Source organism: Bipolaris zeicola, assembly GCF_000523435.1.
Source record: "Bipolaris zeicola 26-R-13 unplaced genomic scaffold scaffold_93, whole genome shotgun sequence".
Lineage (NCBI taxonomy): Eukaryota > Fungi > Ascomycota > Dothideomycetes > Pleosporales > Pleosporaceae > Bipolaris > Bipolaris zeicola.
The window spans coordinates 40,725-64,404 of NW_006912142.1; the positions used below are offsets into that span (position 1 = coordinate 40,725).

At 53.4% G+C, this 23,680-nt stretch overlaps 9 protein-coding genes across 9 annotated transcripts; 6 read left to right on the forward strand and 3 right to left on the reverse strand.

Annotated features, from left to right (window-relative positions):
• Positions 1-1,823: 1,823 nt before the first annotated feature.
• Positions 1,824-1,973, reverse strand: COCCADRAFT_98423 (uncharacterized protein; the record flags this gene model as incomplete). The annotated part of the gene is made up of 1 exon (XM_007714947.1): positions 1,824-1,973. A coding segment is annotated over one exon (150 nt), but the record flags the coding sequence as incomplete, so codon positions are not given.
• A 2,548-nt stretch (positions 1,974-4,521) lies between these two features.
• Positions 4,522-5,933, forward strand: COCCADRAFT_5750 (uncharacterized protein; the record flags this gene model as incomplete). Its single annotated transcript, XM_007714924.1, has 2 exons — positions 4,522-4,598; positions 4,652-5,933. The coding sequence occupies 2 exons, from the start codon at positions 4,522-4,524 to the stop codon at positions 5,931-5,933; spliced, it is 1,359 nt and encodes a 452-aa protein (XP_007713114.1).
• Positions 5,934-8,223: 2,290 nt separating this feature from the next.
• COCCADRAFT_37514 (uncharacterized protein) lies at positions 8,224-10,242 on the forward strand (the record flags this gene model as incomplete). Its single annotated transcript, XM_007714948.1, has 4 exons — positions 8,224-8,290; positions 8,393-8,660; positions 8,716-10,136; positions 10,226-10,242. The coding sequence occupies 4 exons, from the start codon at positions 8,224-8,226 to the stop codon at positions 10,240-10,242; spliced, it is 1,773 nt and encodes a 590-aa protein (XP_007713138.1).
• A 612-nt stretch (positions 10,243-10,854) lies between these two features.
• On the reverse strand, positions 10,855-11,376 carry COCCADRAFT_98343 (uncharacterized protein; the record flags this gene model as incomplete). The annotated part of the gene is made up of 2 exons (XM_007714949.1): positions 10,855-11,021; positions 11,229-11,376. The coding sequence occupies 2 exons, from the start codon at positions 11,374-11,376 to the stop codon at positions 10,855-10,857; spliced, it is 315 nt and encodes a 104-aa protein (XP_007713139.1).
• Positions 11,377-11,797: 421 nt separating this feature from the next.
• On the reverse strand, positions 11,798-13,632 carry COCCADRAFT_5754 (uncharacterized protein; the record flags this gene model as incomplete). The annotated part of the gene is made up of 4 exons (XM_007714925.1): positions 11,798-12,721; positions 12,779-13,262; positions 13,317-13,444; positions 13,516-13,632. The coding sequence occupies 4 exons, from the start codon at positions 13,630-13,632 to the stop codon at positions 11,798-11,800; spliced, it is 1,653 nt and encodes a 550-aa protein (XP_007713115.1).
• A 2,580-nt stretch (positions 13,633-16,212) lies between these two features.
• On the forward strand, positions 16,213-17,570 carry COCCADRAFT_98372 (uncharacterized protein; the record flags this gene model as incomplete). The annotated part of the gene is made up of 2 exons (XM_007714950.1): positions 16,213-16,436; positions 16,496-17,570. The coding sequence occupies 2 exons, from the start codon at positions 16,213-16,215 to the stop codon at positions 17,568-17,570; spliced, it is 1,299 nt and encodes a 432-aa protein (XP_007713140.1).
• Positions 17,571-17,998: 428 nt separating this feature from the next.
• Positions 17,999-18,642, forward strand: COCCADRAFT_26952 (uncharacterized protein; the record flags this gene model as incomplete). Its single annotated transcript, XM_007714929.1, has 2 exons — positions 17,999-18,090; positions 18,315-18,642. The coding sequence occupies 2 exons, from the start codon at positions 17,999-18,001 to the stop codon at positions 18,640-18,642; spliced, it is 420 nt and encodes a 139-aa protein (XP_007713119.1).
• Positions 18,643-19,980: 1,338 nt separating this feature from the next.
• On the forward strand, positions 19,981-21,440 carry COCCADRAFT_26953 (uncharacterized protein; the record flags this gene model as incomplete). The annotated part of the gene is made up of 2 exons (XM_007714930.1): positions 19,981-19,992; positions 20,136-21,440. The coding sequence occupies 2 exons, from the start codon at positions 19,981-19,983 to the stop codon at positions 21,438-21,440; spliced, it is 1,317 nt and encodes a 438-aa protein (XP_007713120.1).
• A 1,689-nt stretch (positions 21,441-23,129) lies between these two features.
• Positions 23,130-23,466, forward strand: COCCADRAFT_5757 (uncharacterized protein; the record flags this gene model as incomplete). Its single annotated transcript, XM_007714926.1, has 2 exons — positions 23,130-23,294; positions 23,398-23,466. The coding sequence occupies 2 exons, from the start codon at positions 23,130-23,132 to the stop codon at positions 23,464-23,466; spliced, it is 234 nt and encodes a 77-aa protein (XP_007713116.1).
• Positions 23,467-23,680: the final 214 nt, after the last annotated feature.

The following is a 23,680-nucleotide window of genomic DNA, read 5'->3' on the forward strand; positions in this document are numbered from 1 at the left end:
CCAGAGTGATTACAGGGTTGTGACAAGGCCAAGGTGCAAGATGACTCGGCTTGGCGGATGAGCAGTCACGGCTTCGTGATAATTAATATCGATATAGAATGCGAGAGAAAAAAACACGCGATTCTTGGCCACGAGGCGATCGGGGCATTTCTCCAAGTGGAGTGGAGTGGGAACAGAATAGAGACCGAAAGTGGGGCAGTACGGGACGTTCAAGGCGAACATGACAGAACTTGGGGCTGAACTGGGATGTCGGTTTTTCCGTCGCAGCCAACGGTCAAAGGCATTTGGAGGGAAACCGTTAAATTGCCCCCCCCCAATGCGAATTGTTTAGGGCACCAGGCGTTGTCAAGCGTAGTGCACACTTGGCTGTGATTTGACGCTAATCGTCAGGAAGCGCTCTCCGGGCCACTGTGAACCAGTGGGCGTGCAGGGTTACAAGAGGCTAACGAACGTGGCATGTGTATCATCCATCCACTGATGTGAGCCTGTGCTGGATCCTGGGAGGACGTATGGATCCGATACGAAAGAAGGGATGATAAGCTCGTAAAGAAGGGGTATACATGAGGGTTGTGATTGGACAGTCAGGCCACGCCACCCACAGAACGGAAGTCCGTGCTGGGGACCCTGACACAATACCCCGCGGAGTGTTTCTGTGAAAGCACCGAAGAGAGAACCTAGCATGTAAGAATTATCCCATAATCACAATGCATGTAAGTAATTCGAGCATCAAGGGTAGTGGGTCCCTGGCAGCTTCAGATAGAAAGATCTGCCCTGACTTGGCGCGTACATGCGTAGGAGGCCGCGGCGGCGTGTCTATCCGTAACAAATCACCCTGAGCATCGACAACCGTGCCATAGCGTGCTGGGAGTACTGGTGCGGCGGTGAAGTAAGGCCTATGTAATTGATGCGCCTGGTATCTGGTAGGAAATGATGCAACTGCCGGTCGGCTGCATACAACCGTAGGGAGATGTGTTCGCACGGGAATGATTGCATTCAAAGAATGCAAGGGAGATGAGATTGAGGGAAGCTGTGAGTAAGGAACACTGCACTGATGTGAGCGCTCTACTTACCGCATTGATGCCCATGCTTCCTGACATTGTTCATCTCAAACCCTGCGCAGGGTTATATTGCAGCCTTTGTACTATCAATAGCAATAAGAATGCCACGCGAGCGGGCTTCAGACGTTGTAGTGTTAGGTGCCGCCTTGTTGTTGAAAGCACGTTAACAAAGTCTCCCCGCGGAACCTAGTGCAGCCAAGATAATATCCGATAGGAAGGAAATTGCTGGTATACCATTACAGCCGGTTAGAATGCAAGATCATGCAGCTAGACCTGTGCTGAACTCAATCTGTGGGGCTCGGCTTTGGGCACCGTTCCTTGTGGATGGTTTCGACTTTGAATGATTACTCACAACGTCACGCTTACAGGACACGAGGCTTGTTGAATGCGGCAGAGAGAGCGACCGAGATAGAGGGGAGGGATTTTGGTTGAGACGAGATTTCTTGCGAATAAGTGGGTGCAGAAGAAGCAAGTTGGCCCTGGTCAGGATTAGTCGGCAGGCTTGCTTGAAGCGCAAAGACTCCCGTGCTGTTGGCTTTTGTGGCAGACCGAGTATTGTCTCGCGGGCTACAAGGTGACCGATGCGAGATTGGCGATAGCGTCGAAAATGGAGATGCTATTGGTTGCTCGGGCGATTTTGCAGACGATGGGATCTACGACGGAAATATTGCATCTGAGATCTGATCTGGGAGAGCCATGGTGCGGCCAAGGGGTGCTAGGCTTTGGACGGGCGGCGGATGTGAGATGATGTTTGACAGGCCGTGATTAGCAGCACCCCGGCGATCTGGCAATGGCGGTGCACTGCGGGGCGCACAGGCGGCGGAAAGCCCACGCTACGTGACGTCGGTGGCTCTGGGGGCTTCTGGATGCTGTTTCAAGTGACAAATGGCAGGCTTTTGCGCGACCCAAATCCAAACTCAGATTTCGCCAATCGTCAGACCCATGGTGAGTGAGCCCTCGGGGGCTGCCAGGGTGTATGGGCTACCGGGACGAGAGCAGGCTTTTTTTTGTGTGTCGTGGCGCGTGTTAGGCCAGGTTTTTGTCTGGTACTCTAGGGCAGGATAGTGGAATGCCACGGCAACAAGAATGCGGATGGCGAGGAGGAGTTGCAGGCAGTCACAATATCCGAGGGTTGACGTACTGGCGGGTTGTGGGTAAGTATGGGTACGTACTTGGTAGTATTGGAAGTAGTCGGCGACTGCTGCCGCTGCTGCTGGCACTACTACTCTGTACTGTTGCCAACTACTAAGCCGAGTGCCATCGGAGGATCAGCGTGCACCAGCTGGCAGCAGAGTTTTGTCGTGATCCCGAGCTTGGCCAAGGGCTTGCTGGGGGGGTTCGATGAGATCGGAGCTAGGCCCAATGTGGCGACTCGCGTATCTGCCCCAGTCCCCTTTTGGGGCTGGCAGGCAGGGCGATCGCCAGTCAGGTGGATGGGTTGGAGATGGCGATGGCGATGGCGATGGCGGTGGGGGCGATGGCGGTGGGGGCGATGGCGGTGGGTGGGAATAAGAGAGCGGGAGTGGATGGTGACAACGGGTGACGTCGATGTGTTTGGACGTTGGGGCGGTGATTAATTCGTTGCGCATTTTCCCCGCTAGGTACAAGGGCTGACTGTGAGTGGTGAGGACTAGGACGAGGACGAGGACAACTCGACAGCAACACCAGCAGCACCTCGCAGCACATCTGCTTAGCCCGCTCGCTACCAGGCGCCATATCACCCGCGCGCGCGCCGGAGGTCACGGACAGCGGGTGCAGGCCCAGGATAGCCCCGGCGGCGTGCTGTTGGCCTGCGTTGTGCGTTGGTTGCTGGGCCTTTGCTGGGCCTTTTTATCCGACCGGCCTTGTGTGCTTGGCTTCTGGCCCAGCAGTTTGTGGAAGCTCCTGCGCTCCTTCACCTGCGATCTCGATGGCGATGGCGATCGCAGCGCCCTCGTCTTCAAACCTTCGCTCGCCCTCGCGACAATAGCCGGCCCACGTCTCGTCTCGGCGGCCTCGTGCACGACCAAACAAGCAGGTGGATAGTCAGGTACGGTGCAATTTGTTGGCCCTGGCTGACCGGTGCAGACAGCGAGCGAGAGTGAAGGGCTGCCCGAGAAACCTTTCTTCATCCACCGCCTTGGTCCGCCAGCCTGCCAGCCAGCCAGCCCCCCCGAACCCGCACCGGCGTTTTACTTGCTCCCACCTCAGCGGGAGATGGCGCACTGGTACTAGCATAGCATGCTTGGCCGCCAGCACGCAGACAGGCCGGCGGACAGGCAGGCAGGCATGGTGGTGATGGCGGCCATGGTGGTGCTCTCTGTATTGCTTACGAGCGCCGAGGGCCTACGCAGCGCGCAGCCATTGAGCATGGCGCCCGGGCTAGGCCCAAACCCAGCCCACCAGCCCACCCAGCCCAGTCTTGCTGCTGCTTGCTGTTCCACCCAACTCGCCGACCCGCCCGCCCTCTCTCAAGGTGCCGGCTATTGGGCCGCCCGCTTGCAGTTGGGTGGCATGGGCGCTGGTTGCTGGCTGCTGGCTGCTGGCTGCTGCTGGCACCTGGTTACTGCTGGCACCTGGCTGACCTGCTCCTCGCTGCTGGCACAGTACACACAGTCCCTTGGCCAAACCCCCTCGACGTGTGCTCAATTGGCAAAAAAGCACATGCCTTTGCTTCTTCCCTCGTCGTTATAATATACCCACGTAAGCCACCATCGCCCTCGTCCCCTCAGCCTGCTGTCTGCTCCCCCCCTCGCATTTCTGGCTTCCTCGCGCGCTGCCGATTTTTTGCGCTGCTACTCGACACCACAGCTGTGGCCGTACCATTACACCACGCATCCCCCCCTCGTTGTCCGCTAGCATCCGCAGCTTGATGATCCCGGCCTAAAGTCCCCGGCCCGCTTCTCAGAACTCTCCCATCGAAGCCACTCACGACGTCCGATCGCTCCCACCCCAGCACCAGACCCTTTCATCTGCACTAACCTCAGCCCTTTGTGCATCCGCCGCCCCTCTAGCACCCCCATCGCACTGCCTCACGTCACTTGTCGCGTATCTGCATCTGGCGTGCTGCTGTCCGAACCCTGTCGTCGCGATACGTGAGCGCCTCTAGCTCCGTTCTTTTTCGGCCCATCTCCTTGCTCCGCCCTTACCTTGTGCGCCGCCCGCCCACCCTGCACAGTCGCCACTTTTTTCCCCTCTCCCTTAGCATATACATACTTTGGCTCGCCCACCTCCCTTCGTCTCCTGCTTTCCCAATTGCTCCTCACAGTCGAAGTCGTTGCTAGACGTACCCCTCGAACTGTCCCCTTAGCCCATCAACTCAACCTGGTTGTCGTTGCCCACGCTCGGATCCCGGTTGAAGAAGCTACCCCACCCACTGCCGCCACACCACCACGACGACTGCCACCATCACTGCCACTACTGCTACTGCTGTTGCTACCATCACTCCCAATTCTCACCACCACCACCTGCTCTGGACCTCACCATGCCTGCTGAGCGTCGAACTTTCACCGCCGCCCGCCCGGTCAAGACGGAGCGGACCCACGAGGAGAACCAGGAGCGGTTAGTCGTCCCAAGCCTGCTTTGCACAAAATTCACGTGCTGATCCTACACAGCGCTTACATTGCAGCCTCGCGCCGTAGTGATCGCAGCCTGGAGGCTCGCATCGAATCTGCGCGTAGAGCTTCTGAGATCCACAAGAAGCGCACAGGCCGCGCACTGCGTGTGACTGAGCAAGATGTCATCAATGAAGAAATGTACGAAGAAGAAGACGATGACTTACCTACGCAGTACCAGCGCCTCAACGCGCACTTGCACACCACGTCGGTCATGTTCAACAAGAAGCTCCATGACTACATTGCAACCCAGCACGGCGTGCGAAACATGTTCATGTCGCAGTACCAGAACCAGAGCCCCACCTTTCCGCAGTTCGGGGCTCAGTTCCCATCCACCGCCGGCGCTTTTCCACAGGCAAACAATTGGCTGAGCCCCACCATGCTGCCACCCCAGCAATTCGCTCCTTCCTCGCCCCAAGGCTTCCAGCAGACTCAGTCCTTCAGCCCCACCACCACCACCACTCAGCCTCAGCAGGGTTATCGGCAGTCCCCCTACCATGTCCCTCAACGGACACAGTCGCATCAGCGTGCTCTTTCCATCCAGCTTCCCCAGGCCCCCACGCAGTTTGATCACTCAGCTCAGCCACCGAGCGCAACCGCCACGACCCCCCAGACTGATGTCAACCGAAGCATGTCTCTGCCTCCTCAAGCCTTCCAGACCCAGAATCAGTCTGCCGAGCAATCTGCCCAACCGTCGCTGACGCACTCGCCTGCTACCCAGTCATCTTCCCCCGCCGATGGCTCCGTCGCCGACGCCCAGCAAGCCCCCAGCGACTCTACCAGCCCTTCTTCGTACTCTTTCAGCCCAGCAAGCTACCCTTTTAATTCTCACGTCTTTGGCACCAATCCTTTGACTTTGTCCATGCCGCCTGAGTCGCAGCAGTTCCTTGGATCATTCCTTGACCCCAACGATGCACGCACCGCTACGCTTATGGCTGGCAGTGAGAATCTGCCTCAGCCTTTTGCTCCCACCTACACCTACAATCCTAACAAGGTGTCGCGAACATCGAATGCCATGAATGTTTCCGAGAGCGTTCCCGCTTCCACCCAGACACTATCGTCTGGTCTGAACCTCAAGGTGGAATCCCTATCTGACGACTCATCGGCGCTGCCCACTTCCATTTCCGAGAGCTTCTATCCCACTGACGGCTTCCTTACTCCCGGAAACCCCGATTACGAATCATTTTTTGACTTCCAAGGTGCTGGATATGCTCAAGCCTTTGACGACCACTCGGCCAACGACCAAGACAACGGTAACAGTCTAGTGAATTGGGATGAGTAGTCGCAGCATTCACCTGGTTTCTTTTTAACCTTCTTTAGCTTGCTGCCACACCCACGTCGTTATTCTCATATCGGGCAACCCCCATTGTTTTCCTTTAAATACTTGTTTCCTTTTTTTTTTTACTTTGGAGTAGCGATTCCGGTTTTGCAAGCAGATGATACCTCTTACACAGTGTCGTTACGATGTCACGACTGAAGGCGTTGTCCGGAGTCATTTTGGGCGCCCCGAAAACGCTCGACCTTTTGTTGGATATGCATACATATCCGTATAGCGACGCTTAGCAGCATCGCCTGGGAGACAAAACTCTCTTCCCTCTCGGTCCCCATCTTCGAACTGAGGTATTCGTTGTATAGTATAATTGTTATTGCGGCCTCCAAGCTGCTGGTCGCACAGAAACCTTCCCCCTGTGGTATGACTTGTGATTTATGTGTGTGTGTGTGTGTGTGTGTGTTGTGACGGAGTATTTTGCATGCAACCATGATGCGGTAAGTTCCTCCAACTACTGTCCCAGTGGACCCTGTCCGTCTTGCCGTGCTCAAATCCCGAAGGGAGTGGCGCACTAGATGGAGTGGTGTATCAAGTTTCGCAATCAACCTGGCTATACAGATGGCATGTTATTAGTTTCGTCGGCCTTGGGCAGCAAAAGTGACACTGGTGCCAAGCACGTAACTGTGCGAGCCATGGAGAGGATGCGTAACATGTAACAAGCAGGATCGACTTGTCAATCAGATTGCGTTGTACTGCTGGCACAGAAAGGTACCTTGGTAATGGTTGACTAGGTGTGCTTTTTCAATATCGTCTTGTTCGGCGTCGTGACGCATGGTCCCTCGAGGCAACTTTGTGCAGGTGTACTTGGGGGACCGGGAAGCAGCGGAACAGCGGTGTGCTTGCCGAACAGTCACCTCTCAGGTAGGTAAAAAGACATGCTCAAACGCTCTTTCGCCGTCCAATAAACAAGCTTATTGTTAGTGCTGACGGCTCTATTTCTACCGTGCTCATGGTGGTGAACAAAGTAGAAAGCTGGCACCCACCCTGTATCTCGAGTGTGCGAAGTAGCGGCACTTGCAGTTCCCTTGGCTCGCTCACAATGCAAAGACAAAAGTGACACACGTGAGAGTCGTACATGGCCTGGTTGCACAGCAACTCATCCACATTCAACACTTGTCATCGGTCTATATGGCTCTGAGACCTGCTCGCGCCACTTTACGCAGGCTCTGATCAATGAGCAACACGGTGCATGCGAAACACATCACTGTGAGCGTTTACAGGCTTTGAGAGCTTGCTTACGCCCTATCGACCCTATCGCGAATCGTGCAGGCGCCTTGCAGCATCGTATGCCCGAGTTTTGGTTCCTGCATCATTGTGTCACCATGGCTATTCCAGCCTCTTGCCCAATGATACCAAGCGGTTCGTTCTTTCCCTCTTCGCAAGGAGGTTCATCAAATTATTTTTCAAGGAGGCCACACGTGATCTACAGCATTACTCTCATGTTCCTTGGAATACAAACATAGTCACAAACACTACACTGGGTGTACCGTCTGGCTTCGAGTCACTCGAGTCCATTGACTCGCAATAACACCATGTCCAGAGTAACTGACAGCGGTGGACGTCACCAACCCCAAAACTGATTGGCATCGTCACTTCTGTCATCCGTAACTTTGGTCTCCAACCGGCGGTCGTAGTATTTGCCTTATTCTGCACTACCGGCAGCGGCCGCGGCACTGCCTGCTGTGTAACACCCGGGACCGTGCATCATGCATCTTCTCCGCAACCACCTCTCCATACTAGGACCAAAAAGCCCAACCCATGGTTACCTTCTCAATGCACTCGGTTTCTTCCATGGACGTGTCTGCAGGCAACGTAGAATATACTTTTGTAAACAACAAATCAGAAAGTTGTATATAGCCTACTAGACTTGCCCAATCAACATCCAGAGCCTCATAGTCCAGCTATACCACAAAGGGGGACTAAGAGTATAAGAATTCTGTAAGAATCTAGACGCAGAGAAATGGCAACGGAAAGCAGATATGCCTTGTTGCATATCTGTACCTGCATCGCAACCCAGTACCTTAACCTTGTGCCACCGCAACGTCAGACCCACACCAAGGTTGCTGTCGTGGTGGAACAAGGGCAAAATATATAAAAGGCAACGAGACTCGACAAGACCAAGACTCAAGCCCCTCAGCTGTAGCTGTTTTGTTGGACTCACTCTACTCTCGCTTCTTAATCTTCTGCCACTCATTTCTGTTCGTCTCTTAGCATCTTGAGGCACTACTAGTCAAATTTAACCATGAAGCTCAACACCTACGTATCTCTTGTGGCGTTTGCGGCCTTAACTGCTGCTGAACGGCATCCTTGTACGTTTTCCCTTTTACTAGTGTGACTTTTAAAAGTTAGCAGTCTTCAGCTACTGTTTTGGCATTCGAATATACACAATTGCTGACACTTTTTTTGGTCAGTGAATCTACCAAAGCATGTGCGGCCTCGCCAATATTCTACTCCACCGCCATACTCGCCTGTGGGCCCGAGTTCGAGCAGCGGCAGTGGCAGCGCATCATCCAGCTTTCCTAACGGATCTTCAACCTCGCTGGCTACCGGCGTCTCTTCCACTGTTGACGTGCCATCTGCTCAAACGTCCTCATTACCGCCTAATGCCACATCATCTGGTCCTTCTACCATCGTCGTTACAAGCGTAGTTGTTATTACATCGGCCATTCCACCTCTACCGTAAGCTACAATGCATAATGCATCGCGGAAATCAAATGTTAACATTTGCATGCAGTACTACTTCGACCTCTACGGATGCTACTAGAAGCAGCTGGGGAGTCAGCAAATCTTCCTCCATCAGCATCCCGCTTCCCACAAGCCCCCAATCATCCGGGACTGGCTCCCACTCTTGGCCTCACCAGTCTTCACCTGGATCGTCAGCACCTTACGGCAATAGCACTTCAACCTCTTCATCTCCATGGGGCACAGGCACAGTGTCAATTTCCTCAAGCCCGCCCCTGACTTCTGCTACCAGTAGCCGTCCCTCCGCAGCCACCAGCTCCCCTCCCTACCCTTCAAACAGTACGCTCACAGAAACCAGTACGGGCCCTGTAGCTACCTCGAGCGGAAACGCAACCACATCCACAGTCCCCACTTCCTCCGCCCATTACAAACCCCCCGGAAACTTCACCAGCAGCCTCTCCATCGCAACCGACTCCGTCTCCCCACCCTCAACCCCCGATGTCTCGACAATCAGCTGGATCTCATTCACATCGGGAAGTCCATCCGCCACACCATCGAGTGCATCGTCGACTTCAAAATACACAAGGTCTACCTCGTCGCGCCGACGCACTACGACGACGACTAGACGCCGGTCGACAACACGTACGTGGAGCAGGACGCTGACTATGTCGTTTTCGTCGACGAGGTCTGCTTGGTTTACACCTACGCCTACGCCTTCGAGTGATTTGCCGTGGACTAGTAGTGCGGTGTCGGAGGAGGAATCTTCTACGCCGGCTTCGTGGTCTGGAAGTACGGTTACGCCGTCGGCATCGGAGAATTGGCCTTTGTCTTCTGCTACTACGCCCTCTGAGTCTGATAGCTGGTCGTCATTTTCAGCCACACCATCTGAATCAGATGGCTGGCCCTCATCTTCCCCCACCTCTTCTCCCCCCAGCTCATCCTCCGACCAAACCTCCTCAACCAGCTCTCCCGTATGGCCTCCAGTCTCCTCCTCCTCCTCCTCATCATCATCATCATCGCCATCCGACAGCGCCACAACACCCTCCCCATCCCCCTCAACAAGCACCGACGCAACCACATCATCCTGGCCCGTAACCCCCTCCTCCTCTTCTTCCCCATACAATTCATACTCCACACCACCATCCACCTACACCGATGCAACCGCGTCGTCATGGCCTGTCAATACCCCTTCCCCATCTCCCTCGCCTTCATTATATACTACGTATACTTCTTCTTCTTCTTCCCCCTCATCCTCTCTTTCTTCCTCAGCCTCTTCGCTTTCTGCCTCCTCTTGGTCGGCGTCATCGTCAGCGTCCGCGTCCGCCTCCATCTCCTCCGCAAACCCAAGCACCACCTTCCTAACCAGCACCAGCACGAGTAAATCTCAAGCGTACTACGCGCCCGTGCCGCCCGTGCAGACGTATGCGAATCAACACGAGCAGCGGGCCGACAAGGAGAAGAGGGATGTGGTACGTATACCCCCCCCCCCCCGGCCTCTCAACCCATGCGTGAGATGAGATTCCGGACAGTACTAACATGGGTGGGGGGTGTTGAGTAGCTAGGACTGTGGTTTGTGTAATCGGTCTCGGTACCGAATATGATCCATTTGGTGTCTTATTGGGATGGGTGGGGTGTAATGGATGGGGGGTGTTAGGCAAAGTGTCGTTGAGATGAACACGGAATAAGAGAGAAAAATAAGAAGAGGAGAGATGATGATGATGATGGATGGATGGATCAGTGGGTGGGTGAGGATAAAGGGTTTTTTTTTCACTTCTCTACTCTCCTTGATACGACTATATAATGGAATTCTTTTCTTGGTGTTAAGGCTGTTGGAAAAAGGGATTGGATGTGTGAAAAACACTGCAAATCAAAAGATGATTTACTATGACTTTGGATCAAAGGCTTGTTTGAACTTTTTGAGGACAGGGACAAGTGGGTGTGAGGGGTTGTCATAAAACGAGGCTGCCAACATACGAGGAAGAAGGCCCTCAAGAACCCTCGTCATCACCACACAACCACATTCACCAAAACCACAAGACGTAAACACAAGAAGCCCCGAGTTATTCCATTGAAAACATTAAGATTCATTTCGCCCTGCGCACAGGCTACTTGGGTTACTTTTATAATCCCTCTTCCCCATCATAAGATATGCAATTCGCTCATAGTTCATTACGCATCCCCTATATCATCCTCACATCTTGCCCTTAACCTCCCCCTTAACCTCTGCCGCCTTGCCCTTGGCCTGTCCCGCAACCTCACTCGCCTTTCCCTTGGCCTCGCCTGCAACCTGGCTCGCCTGGCCCTTGGCCTCTCCCGCGGTGTTGGGTGTAGCTTCCTTGACGGCGTTGGCGACTTCCTCTGTTCATCGAATCATGCATTAGCCAACCATACACACGATATAATGCGATATAATAAGGGAATGCGAGGGGGGTAGGACCATATGATGTCGTCATGTTCTCAGCTAACGTAAGGCTAGCGTTAGGGAGTGCAGATGTGGGTGGAGAGGGAATGTGGAGAGGGGAAGAGGAAGGGGAGGGAGAAAGATGGGAAAGAGGGAAAACGTACCGCCCTTCTCGATACCCTTCACAGCAGCACCAGAGATGGTCTTGTCGATAGTCTTTGCGGCATCCTTGATAGCGTCTACAGGGCTCTTGCGGGCAACGGGGGTAGTGCTGAACAGGCGAGCCTGGCGGACAATCTGTTGACGAAACATATTTGCTTTGTTTATTTGCTCGTTTTGATGGTATGTGGTTTGGGTTTCGAAGGCTAACGTGGATGCCGTTGAATGGTGAGAAAGAAAAGTTGTCAATTGAAGCTTGAATAGAAGTTTGCAACGAGTGCGGGCGACACGACAAGCTTTAAAGGATAGGTGGGAAGGGTGGAGTTAGTTGGTAGCTGCTGTGGTATGACGTCGATGTGATCAGCCAAGGAAAAGTGGGTAAACTACGCGCATGTGCATGTGGAACAAACATCGCGATTTGCGAATTTCGCATCTGAGAGGAACGCCCGATTTCTTGCATGTGCAAGGTGTTCGTTTCTGTTATTAACAATACGTATTCGTCTAGTGATATTAATATCCTTTACTCTTTCCATTGTCCGTTGTTCTCGTGATTAATTACTTCCTTTTGCGACGTCTAGTATAGCGCCTTCTGCCACCATGCACACCTAGCATTAGCATTACGGTCGCGGACCTCTTCAAAACCGGTAATGTCGAGCTCCAGGACGGTTGCGTTCGGCCCGTACATGTTGAATTCTTTGACGCCAACCGCATCTGGGACACCTGTTTCGGCAAAGCTTGTAATGAAATCTTGCAGAGCCCTGGCAACAGTAGCGTTGGTGACGCTATTAGAAAGAGCTCCGCCGTCGTAATAAGTATACGGCACGTCCTGTCCGTGTAAAGCTGGAGGAACGGCGAAGAGATAGACATATGTCTCGTTTCCATATGCCTCTGAGAGGTAGTAGGTGTTGCAAGTAAAGGCGCTCTCGGCAACGATCAGTTTACTACGCTCGTAGTCGTTTCGGTAACCCAGGGAGCCGTCGAAAACCGGTGGGTACAAGGTGTCTACAATATAGTCAATCGTTGACTGCGGCGCATTGGCATATGATTTTCCGAGCTGGGTTCGTAGCGCAGTGGAGGTGTTAACTGAAGTAGGCGTAAAGACGGCTCCTTCGTCGGCATTGTAACCAATCATGACGCGTACGTCCTTGTCGAATCGTCCCTGTGCCAGGAGCAGGCCGGGTTGGAGAGGAACGAAGTCTCCATCCACGACGGGTCCATAAGTATAGGAGCCATATGGGGAGTCATAAATGACTTGCTGAGCATTGGCGCGAATGACGTCGTCAGATGACAGGGCGCGGAGCTCAGCCAGAGACGTAACGCCAGTTAGGTTGAGAAACCTATCGTATACAGTCTCCTGGGTAATAAGGGAGTTGACTGGCTGCCAACCAGGGCTCTGCGGAATCGCTTGCTGGAAGGGAGCTGGGCCCTTGGAACCTCCGTATGCGGTAATCTGGTGCATGATGGAACCTCCACCTGCACTCTCTCCGAAAACTGTAACCTATGCAAAATGTCAGTCATGTCAGGTATGAAAAAAAACGACAAACTCTTGACTCACTCGGTTCTTGTCGCCGCCGAAAAGATGAATGTTTTCTTGGACCCACTCGAGCGCCATACGCTGGTCGTACAAGCCTAGATTAGATGTACCTCCCTCCGACTGGAAAGATGGACCTCCCATCCAGCCCAAAGCACCCAGGCGATAGTTCATGGCAACGTAAATGACATCTCCATTAGTCGAGTTTCCAGAAGCAGCAAGCAGACCGGCGGGGTTAGCATTCTTTGATCCTCCGGTGTATCCACCACCGTAAATCCATACGAGAACTGGAGCTCCGAATCCTTTACCGGCATTCTCGAAGACATCCTCGGGCACAAAAACGTCGAGGAAGAGGCAATCTTCTGATTCTCGAGGATCAGGTGGTGGGACTACGGCGCTGGCATTGGCTCCTGATGGTACATAGGGAACTGGCGGTTGTCCTAGTGCTTGCGCAACCAACGACGCTGCAACAGTTGCCCCCCATGCGCCAGTAGCCTGTGGGCAAATCCTACAACACGTAAGCAAAAAATCTCACTGCATATTTTGAATTGACTCAAAATACCTTGCTTCATCACCGTTGTTGATTGCTGACCGGTTCGTTGCTGGAGCCTGGGGCGGTGCCCATCTCAGCTCACCAACAGGAGGCGCAGCATATCGAATATTCGAAAAGTTGTAGAAGTTGCCGGTTTCCTAAGAGGGAAAGAAAAGTCAGAAAAAAAATCACCAGCTACACTCCCAATTGGGATGACAAGACAACGTACATTAAATCCCGAAGCGCGGTAGACTTGGTAGCCTAGGTCAACAGTAGGCAGTGACGACGAGTTCTGGGCGTACACCGAACCCACAAGGGCCGCTGTAGCAGCACCGAGACGAAACATTATCAAAGTACGTAGCAAACCCGGAGGAAAGGTAAACGGGACGCAAACACAAAGAAAAAAACCACAGCAGGGCAAGCGGAGGACCTTAAAGTATTTGTTTTTGTCTTTTCCCCCGGGGGACCTCACTTCGCCTCGTGAATTACCAAACAATGATCTACCTTTACCGCGGCATTTGCAAGGTACTCAGCAAAAACGCCGCTTTCTAGCCAAATGTAGACACCAACTCCATATACAGCTTGTTGGCATCTTACCGAAGCTAAGTTGTTAGTGGACAAGTTTCTTTGGCCCAAGTACGCTCAAGTAGCCGCAAACAGAAGTAAGCTCGAGTTCAATGCACCTCCCCCCAGGCAAGCCACTCAGTATAGTTAAACCGTGAAGGGGGAGGTCCAGACTAACACCTCGACGGGTACGCATGGCCGGATTATGTGGCTATGTGGAGTATAGAATGTATACGTCATGGGGCGGAGGCGCTCGGCGGTACAGCGCATGAATTAATTCGTCCGTGGAATAGTGTGTTAATTGCGCTCAGCCCGTCAATTCGACGTGTACAAACTGACGCTTGTCATGGCTGCCTGAACTTTTGAGACAAAAGTATTGTTCATCTTTGCAAGCAACATGGCCCAACTTTTGGACGGTTGAAACAAAGATGTTTAGGTAGATGTCAGTATCTTTTTTGGACCCGGCAACACGGCACCCATCCCCAAGGTCATCTCGGTTGGGGCATGATGCGAGCTCCGCATTGAACAAACCCGCACTAAGATCTTTGTTTTCCCCACCATGACGCCTTGCCTAAGGCAGGCTTTTGGGCCGAGGTACCCGTGTTTGCTGTTCGCTGACGACCCGCTAGTGTCGCCTTGGGGCGGAGTAAGATGCGGAGTCGAAGAGCTGGAGAAAATGCGGAGGACGGGAGAAAAGAAAGTTGAGAGAGAGAGAGAGAGAAAGAGAAAGAAAGAAGACAGAGAATAAAGTTACTCGGGGAAAAGAAAGCTTCAATGGTGTATTTAGACTCGGTGGTCGCTTGACGTTCGGGCTTAGCCTACTATGTATACTACTCCCGGGGCACCTTGTTTTGCCGCTTCAACCCCGATCTCAATCCATGTTGACCAAAGATACCTTCCTTTGAATCCTATATTAAGATCTTATTACACATGTATTGCATGTAAGCGCCCAGATAACGGGGACCAAGAGACACACCATGTGCGCATTCCGAATCTCGTTCAGATGGATGATAAAATATAATGACACACAGGTAAGCGGTGCGTCTTGGACTTGATTACTCGAACAATACTCACAGCTACTGGGCAACTCTGACGAATTCCCTGAAAGCCGAAGTCACGCGGAAACCACAAATCGATAGATAACAAGTCACGTGGAGCAAGAGTGTCCATTATCAGTAACATTCAAACTCCCCCCCGTCTTTGCCGTTTATTTTGTTTTTCTGCTCCCCCCCTCCCCCTAAAAGAAAGGGCAGTCAAGGCATATCACCAATCGTTCACTCATTCTCTGACATCCTCCAAAAAGCAAAAGTTCCACATGCAGTGTTACCCATGAACCCCCTTCTATACTTACCTACTATGCTACACAAAAAGGCAAGAACCAAAAAAGAAAAAGAAGCCCTTGTAAATTAAACAGACGCAGCAAGCAAACCGTGACACAAAAAATGCCGCAGCGTACAACAAAGTACAAAGCGTCGCAAAAAAAAAAGCGGTGACTATGGCTTTCGTTAATGCTGCTGACGAGTCGCGCGCGTCTCGAAAGTTTGAAGGGGGGGGACACAGAAATAAGCAAAAGAATGCGGTGGGAGAGGACAATGGAAAACGGCTAGGGCTAAAGCTAGTGCGCGCGCCCACGCGGCATTTGTTCTAGAATAGATAGGATAGAAAGGCAAAAACACTCGGGGTATTTTGAATATTTTTCTAATGATTTACGAAAGGAAACGGGAGCGGATAAATGCATCAGCCCTAGATAAGTGTGTTATCTACAGTATTATAGTAGGCGCATACGACCACGTTTCAGATTTTGGAGGGGGAGGGAGTGCCCATGATGCCCTCGTGGCAAAAAAAAAGGCTACCAGTACGACAGAACCCCCCCTCGCAATGCCTGTCAGTTGCCGTGCGTTGTCGCCGCCGCCGCCGCACTCCACCGCCCGCCCGTCCCCCCAATCCAAGACAGCGGGAAAAAAAACGAAGCTAGTACCGGACTGGACCTGCAACTCATCATGCGCATGTTGAGTTAAGAGGGGGCGCTCGCGCACCACGCGTGGGTAAGGGGGGCTCGACTCGACCCTGACCGACTAAACTCCACCTATAGAGTAGACTACAACTACACTAACTAATCCGACACCTCTTCTTTCTTTCCCCACCGGCCCAACACACACACCCACTCCTGTGCGATAACAGAAACAAAAGAAGATATGCAGCGGCCATCATTGCCATGATGAACGAGGGTGACTTTGGTGGTGCTAAAGTTTTTACGCAACAAGAACGCACGCTGAGAGCGATTGCTTTTCTGCAAGGTTGAGCCTAGTTAAGAGGATTTGGGGGCGGGCGCTGCTGTCGGTGAGAGAAAACGGAAACGGCCATGGATAAGTTTCAGCGCGGACATCACACTCATTCGACGCCAGCGTCCGAACGGACGAGGAGCCGGGCTCCGACTGCGACGGGTGACAAGACGATTGCGAAGAAGAGATCGAGTTTGGGACGGGCAGCAGGCGGGTTCCAAAGCAGACTGCTTGCGTCGTTGCGAAGTAGGAGGAAGAGCGACAGCAATGGGCTAGCGCCGAGCAGCAGCAGCAGCCCCTCGAGGTACGTGCCGTATCAAATCATGTATCACCCGGCAGTCGCTCATTACAGCCAAGCAGCAGCCCGTTTCTAGATGCATTGTTCCGCCTGCCAGAGGAGCTTCACATCTATATGCTACGCGAGCTTTGCGTCGCTGACTTGCTTGCATTGCGACGGACCTCGCGCGTGCTCAATATGCTGGTTATGGAGAATGCGCCGGCCCTGGTGCGGTACTGGGTCAAACACCGCATGGGCAATCTGCACCTGCAACTGTACCCTGCGCCGAGGCCCAATGCCATTGACTTTCCCTTTTTACTGACAATGAGACGGCGGCATATCGCGTCCCTGAGGTTGACGCGGCAGCTTGCCGATCACCTGGTAGGCGAGCCGGTGGAGCCAGCAGTGTCCCCACGCCAGATGCAGCTGTGGTCCTCGGTCTATGAGCGGATGCTCCCTCTGGTCTTTGGCGTGGGATACTTTCTAGACGAGCACAGACGGCTGCTGTTGGACAGGGACCTCGGACATATACGACCGCGTTCACGGATTGGCTACCACGTCCGCACGACACCGGGAATTGCCGACCAAGAGAGGAAGATTGTCAAGAATCTGGATGCACCACTGCGGCTGCAGTACTTTTACATGTACTGCTTTATAGTGCAGGTGCTGCTGAGAAAGACACGGCCGGCAAGTAGTGCTGAGGCGGTGGCAACGTTTCTACGCGGATGGTCCCACCAGCCGGCGTGCTACGAAGACGTTGCCTTTTTCCTGATACTGGGCGGTATAGGCCGGGTGGCCAAATTGCTCGCGTGCCCAACGTACAATGAGCGGAGACGGTACCTGCTTTCGTTCCGGACGCACATGTCGCCGCACACGAGCAAGTGCTGGAGAAGGCACTGGAAGGATGCAGGCGTAGTATCACCGGCTTTACTCGACGATATTCCTTGCACGCAGATTGGCATCACGCAGCTAGACCAGATCTGGGCTCCACTGATTGCCCAGATGATGGGGCCTGGATCCAGGGACTGCAGTGAACAGGAAAAGAGGCGCTACGAGGAACTAAAGTTGTCGGGCAAGTTCATCAACGAAGTGATGGGGTACGACATCCTGCAGGGCCGTGCAGCAGATGGGGGCGAGCTTGACGATGACCACGAGCCATGAAAAAAAAAGTATGTATGTATCATGGGTTAGCAGGGGAGTTGCTCTAGGTACATGATGGAAGGAGAGTAGAGAAGAAAAAAACCCTTGTATCGGTACCATTGAAGTGCCGTCCATGTTTGTTGTTAGGTTCTGACACATGTATGGTGCCGGGCAATCTCCGCTGGTTTAGCGGTTAAAGAGGCTTTTGTGTTTTGGTGTGGCTTAGTTTGTGCTTAAAGATGCAAGCAGCCCACATGTATTACGTACAGGACCGGTGGACTAGCGCGGTATAGAGGCCTAGTTTGAATTGAGGTCTGTGGACCCTGCAGAAGTCACGATGGAGGGTTTTTGTTGGTGAGTGACATTAGGCTTGGCGTGTTTTTTTTTGCATGTGCTTGACCTTAAGAGGAGGGCGTCAAGCAAGCTACCCACTGTGGTCTGGGCTTAGCATGTCAACGGCGGTTGCTGTGTGGTTCAATAGCACAGGGCGAGACAAGGGGGGACAGTTGGAGAGGCGTCGTCGACTGGTGGAGACGTGGAGGTATGTGGTGGGGTAGAGAGAGGTGCGGGATATTGCGACATGCGTAGTAGTGGGATGTGTGTATTTTTGTTTTGCTGGATTGGGGCAAGGTGGCAGGTGGGTGGCGGATAAGATAGAGAGGCAGCAGATGTCGCCAGAGCCAGAGCTATAGAGAGAGAGAGAGGCCAGACCCTGGAGGGGTTGCCGTGAGGGCCGGAAGCGTTGAGTCTGTGCGTGTCTTCTAGAAAGCAGCGAGTGAAGGAGGGGAGTGGAGCTCGGGTGTGGCTCTGCAGCAGACTGGCCGATGTGCAGCGAGGGGCGCAGCCAATGGCGTCGAGGCGAATTTTGCCGCAGCGTCAGTGGGCCGTAGCAGACAGAGTTGGAGTGGCAGCAGCAGCAGCTAGGACGGCATTACCCATTCATTACCCACAGCCTGGCGGGCTGCAAGCACGCGACATGACGGCAATTCAGCCGATGCTGATTAACGGCGACGGGCGAGACGGTGACGGACAGGGTGCTGCAAGTAGAATAGAGGCAAAGTCGAGTCAAGCTACGGTGCAACGGGCAGCATAGACAGCAGGGAGCATCCAAGACGGCTTGATGGTCTTGGGACGTTTCAGGCAAAAGCAAAGGCACGCAGTAGTGTAGGAGTAGTAGGTATAGTGTACGTAGTTGATAGGCAGAGGCAAAGGAGGGCAAAGGCGGGTGCAGGTCAATTGTGATTGCAAATGAATGGTTCCGTTCCGTGGCAGATTGGGGATGACGTGCAGAGAGCCAGACAGACAGGCAGGCACGCAGGCAGGCACGCAGACTGGCCCAGCTGCATCGGGAAGGGGCGATTGTGTGGATGCAGATGGATGGATGCATCGAGACGAGGCTGCGTCATTGGCTGCGAGTCGGCGAAGGGCGGACGGGGTGGGTGGATGCGCGGAATCGAGTGACAGCGCGACAGGCCGAGATGAGAAACAAGAGAACAACACTATGTGCGGAATTACCTACCTTAGTTACTACTTACTACCTAGCACACCAAAAGATGCTACTTGCATGCTACAACAGTGAGTATGTACATTCATGCCAACACCCACCCGCCCACACACACACACCATCATCGTCATCGTCATCACCACCACCACCACCACCACCATGACGTGCAGCTACGTAGCACAATGTACATACATGTATGTGTACTTGCGTACAGTAGTGTACATATGTACAAGTCTACTTTCATGTGCTCTCGCTCGCCCTCTCGCCGCCGGGTGCGTCTGGGGCGTCTGCAAACTGCAATGGGCTGCCCACCAGCTCCAACGGCGGCGCAGCCAATGGCGGGCCGTTGATGCTGACCGCAACAACAGGCCGCATGCATCCCGGTCACTGTAGCGTCGGCTCTTGGACAGTTGCTCCGCAGCCCCCGTAATTACTCCTACCACTTGCACCCAGCCCAGAAGAAGCCAGCATGCGAACTAAAATCCCGCTGCTCTCTACTCATGCCCTACTGCGCCAGTCCCAGCCCTAGCGTCGTCCTACACGCCCAAGCCCCAAACCATATAATCCCAAGAGCCCGGCCCAGCGTTTGCGACCACCACCCAAACCAGTCCCCATCCAAGTGCCACCCCTTCCACTTCCTCCACCCGCACGCCCTGCCCGACTCTCTCCACGAGACACCTCCACCACTACCACCATCACCACTACTACCACCTTCCCATACACTGGCGCACCACCCTCACTCCACCACACCACACCATTCACCACTCACAGCAGCCACCCACCACCCCATCTCTCCGCCGGCTCAAGTTTCGCGCGGCAACTACGCCTCTTCTGGGCTACCCATCAGTCAGCTGAGCCACCACTCCCGACCCCACCATTACACACTGCCAAACACCATGAGACGGTAGAGATTAGATAGCAGCAAACATGGACTTTACGGTAAGCACCCGCGCGCTTGTCCCTGCCTCCCTTCCCCAAAACATGCCCTGGCCTGCCCCCGCCCGTCGCCAGCTACCCGTCATGTGTCCCCAAACCTCGCCGCCCTCCCGAGCAAGCATCACGGCTAACGCGACGCCTCTTAGATTTCGCTCGCACACTTTTGCGAAGTCCACGGTCCTACCTCCATCATCTGTACCCAAGCATCCACCTCGCCCTGCGGCTCCTGCAACCCATGCGTCACGCCCCCGTCCGATGAGCCCCATTCGGCCTGCTCTTATAATGGCCTGTACGACCAGCCCACCTCCCTCAAGCTGAACCCGCGCGCCCCCCAACTCAACTCGCCCTTTGACTCGCCGCCCACCAGCCCAAACTCGCCCTCACATAACCCATACTTCCCCAGCTGCTCCTCGTCGTCCGCTGGCAGCAGCTTTGGCGGAAGGAGACCTAGCAGCACCCTCGAATCAGACTCGGACGTATGCGAAAACTGCCAGATGGTAGTTCCCCAAAAGTACAGCGACAAGATTCCCAACGGCGCCCCCGGCAGCCCCACCAAAGACGGACGAGGAAGGAACGGCAGTCCCGTGTTACGCAGCTCACAAAGCTATCCCGTACGACGCCCTATTTCGCGCGATGATGTCAGCAGTACCGATTCGTCAGACGTCTCCGACACCGAACAGTCGGCTTCCTTCCAGAGTGGCAACTCGAGCTTGTATCCCGACTCGGTACCTGCCTCGCCCTCTCTTAGCTCAAGAAGCATCCACACCCACACCCTCAACTACATCTCCACCAGCCAGCCACAGTCGCCCAGCACCTACTCTCTACTGCGACGCACCTGCATCCGAACTTTGTCGACCGAGGTCCTCCCCCTCAGCAAGCCCTCTGGTCCCATAATGTTTGGAGACTCGGTCGCCGGCTACACTATTGCCTACGTCTTCCGTCTGCAGGATCCGCGGTCGCGAGGCGCTAAGCGCACCTATGCGCTTATTGCTATGGCCGGTCGCGATTGTCGCAGAGCCACAAAGGCCATGGTCAAGATTACCGAAGCTTTCGAGGGCATCGCCAACAGAATCATTTCGCTGGCCGATAGGGTTCTTGAGCGCGAGAGCGCAGCCTCGCAGAGCATACCGCGTCCAGCAACGGCCGTACCCGGAAGCACTCCTCCCCTTGGCACTTCGGCGTCCTCGACATCCTCGACAACCTCACAGCTCTTATCGTCTCAGAAAGAGAGGACCTCGTCGACCACCAGTGCGCCCAGTTTCCGCAACATCACTCCCGTCTCTTCTTTCTTGTCTGCCAAAAAGCTCGACCCCGATGGCTTCCCTCGTGTGTCTCGTGACGTGATGAAGGCCAAGAGCCTGATTGAGATTGTCGGCCAGGAAAACTTCTTCGTCGACCTTCACACCCTCTTCTGCCGACTGCTACACTCTTTGATCAAGCAGTACGGATAGACTGTTCCCACCTGTCGCCTCTTTTCAGCGTACACCTTTACTTTCTCTTCGTTGTATGTCTTACTCATTGTTGCATTTCCTACTAGTCGTTTCTCGTCGTGCGTTATAGCGTTTTCCTTTTCCATTAGTTCCACAGTGTGTTGGAGCGCCGGCGTTGGGGTACAACCACTTTTCTTCCAACGACATGTTATCTTGCTTCGCGACTCACAGACCAGACGATCAAGGTCGAGTAGCTTTATACCCTGTTTGCGATACCCGAAGCTTCTTGTTTTTATTGCCGGGACTGAGCAGTGCACATTAGATTCGTGCAACCTGACTCTTACAACGGCGTTCTGGAGAGGGTAATCGGGGATGCGAGTGTCGACGATGGAATGCTTGCTACTATGTTAAGTTTCTAGTAGCTATGGCGTGATTAACGTCGTGGATGAGGTGATGGAAGAAGAACAGTAGTCACAATATGAAGTTGTTAAGACGATATTCGGTGTCCTTATGAGTACATTGTTTTGTGAAGTGCAAACTCTACTTGTCTACATGGCCATGTCTGCCTAAAGAGCCAAATCTCGTGTGCTGCATTAGGTTAGCTTGAGTACATGAAAGGCCTCAATACATTCAGGCACAGACACAAGGACAAGCACAACTCTAGTACTCAACTATCATCTTGAACACCCTGCTACTCAACTTCAGACCCTCACAATACCCTTCTGAAAAGATACACGGTATACATGTCTGCTGTGGCTTGCTCGCTTCCTCGACCCGATTTCCATCTCCACTGCTGCAAGCCTATGGCCCACCCGCGCCGCTGCGCCGTCCTCCGATACCGGAATTCTCCAACTACTTAATACCAGCATTTTATGATTTGCTGTGATCTGCAGGTCTGGAAGCGTGCAGTCTCCTGACAATAGAGCGAGTGATAAGTGGTACGCGGCTTTTTTTACTTGTCATGGCTTGATACGATATCGGCCCGGATCACTCGGCTGGCGGACGGGTGGCCTTGCATTGGATTTGACGTCATAACCTTTTGCTCCACCACCATCGCATAGTGTTGATGCTAGACGGATACGGCAAAGAAAAGCTCCGATACATGTCATAGCTTTGATCTTTTGCTCTTTCAGCGTTGCTTTAATTCTCCGTCTGTGGGGAAACAGGTGGCTGTGATTTAAGCATCATGGCTTAAGCCAAGTTTTCGACCGTCTGAAAGCCAAGTTTTTGACACTCTCCTTCGAGCATGACGAACGTTGCTGCTGGGGCGCTGGCTAGAAAGGAGTGATTGTCACGGAGGAATGCTCGTAAATGGGTACCGTGTCTGATGATTTACATATGTGGATTGAACAGCTGGGGTTCAGACAGGGTAGATGCGTTGAACTGACGTAGTTGGAGGTCACAGTATGACGAAAGCCAGGACATCATGTGTAACTTGTTCTACTGTCACCGAGGAGTATACAAATGGAATGAAAAGTACGCCTCATCATCTCACTTTCAACACGCCATCGTCGATATCACGTCAAATTAACTAGACATTCAACCAACCACAACAAAGTCCAAATCTATCCGGCACTTTTAACTCGTGAGAACGCCCGCCAATTCACCAAGCCACGCACGCACAAACAAGAACGCTTACCATAATAGGTAGTGTCATACCTCATCACCCCATCACATTTACCTCGTGGACCCCCCATATCACCTCTCAATATGGACTCTTTTACCGGAAACGGCTCAAACCAAGCCACATCCAACAACAACAACAACCAGCAAAAAGAAGATTACCTCGACAAGGGCCTTGACGCTGTAGAGAAGAAGTACGGCGGTGCATCAACTGAAGACACACAAAGGTATCGGGGTGTGAATGAGAAGATTGTACGTTCCCATCCTTGCCCTAGTTCCATCCAGAACCAAGGGAACTAGTTACATGAAAGAAAAAAAGAAGAAGAACATCAGGCTAACACTTGACCAACAATAGACCGATGGTGCACGCAACATGTTTGAAAAGGCGACTGGCAAGGATGTCCCCGACAAGTTCTCCAACTGAGGAGGACACACCACCATCACCGACCACCGCATCAACGCCTAACAAGAACGGGTGCTGGAAGGATAGAATGCATAAGCTGGACGACAAGTGGTCCAAGGTCCGACCGTACGTTGAGAGGCTGAACGGAACAATTGTTCCGTTGCGCTCAGCAGAAGAGCAAGACCGAGAACAACAGCGAGCAATGGAGCGTCATGCTGCGACGCGTGTGGACCAC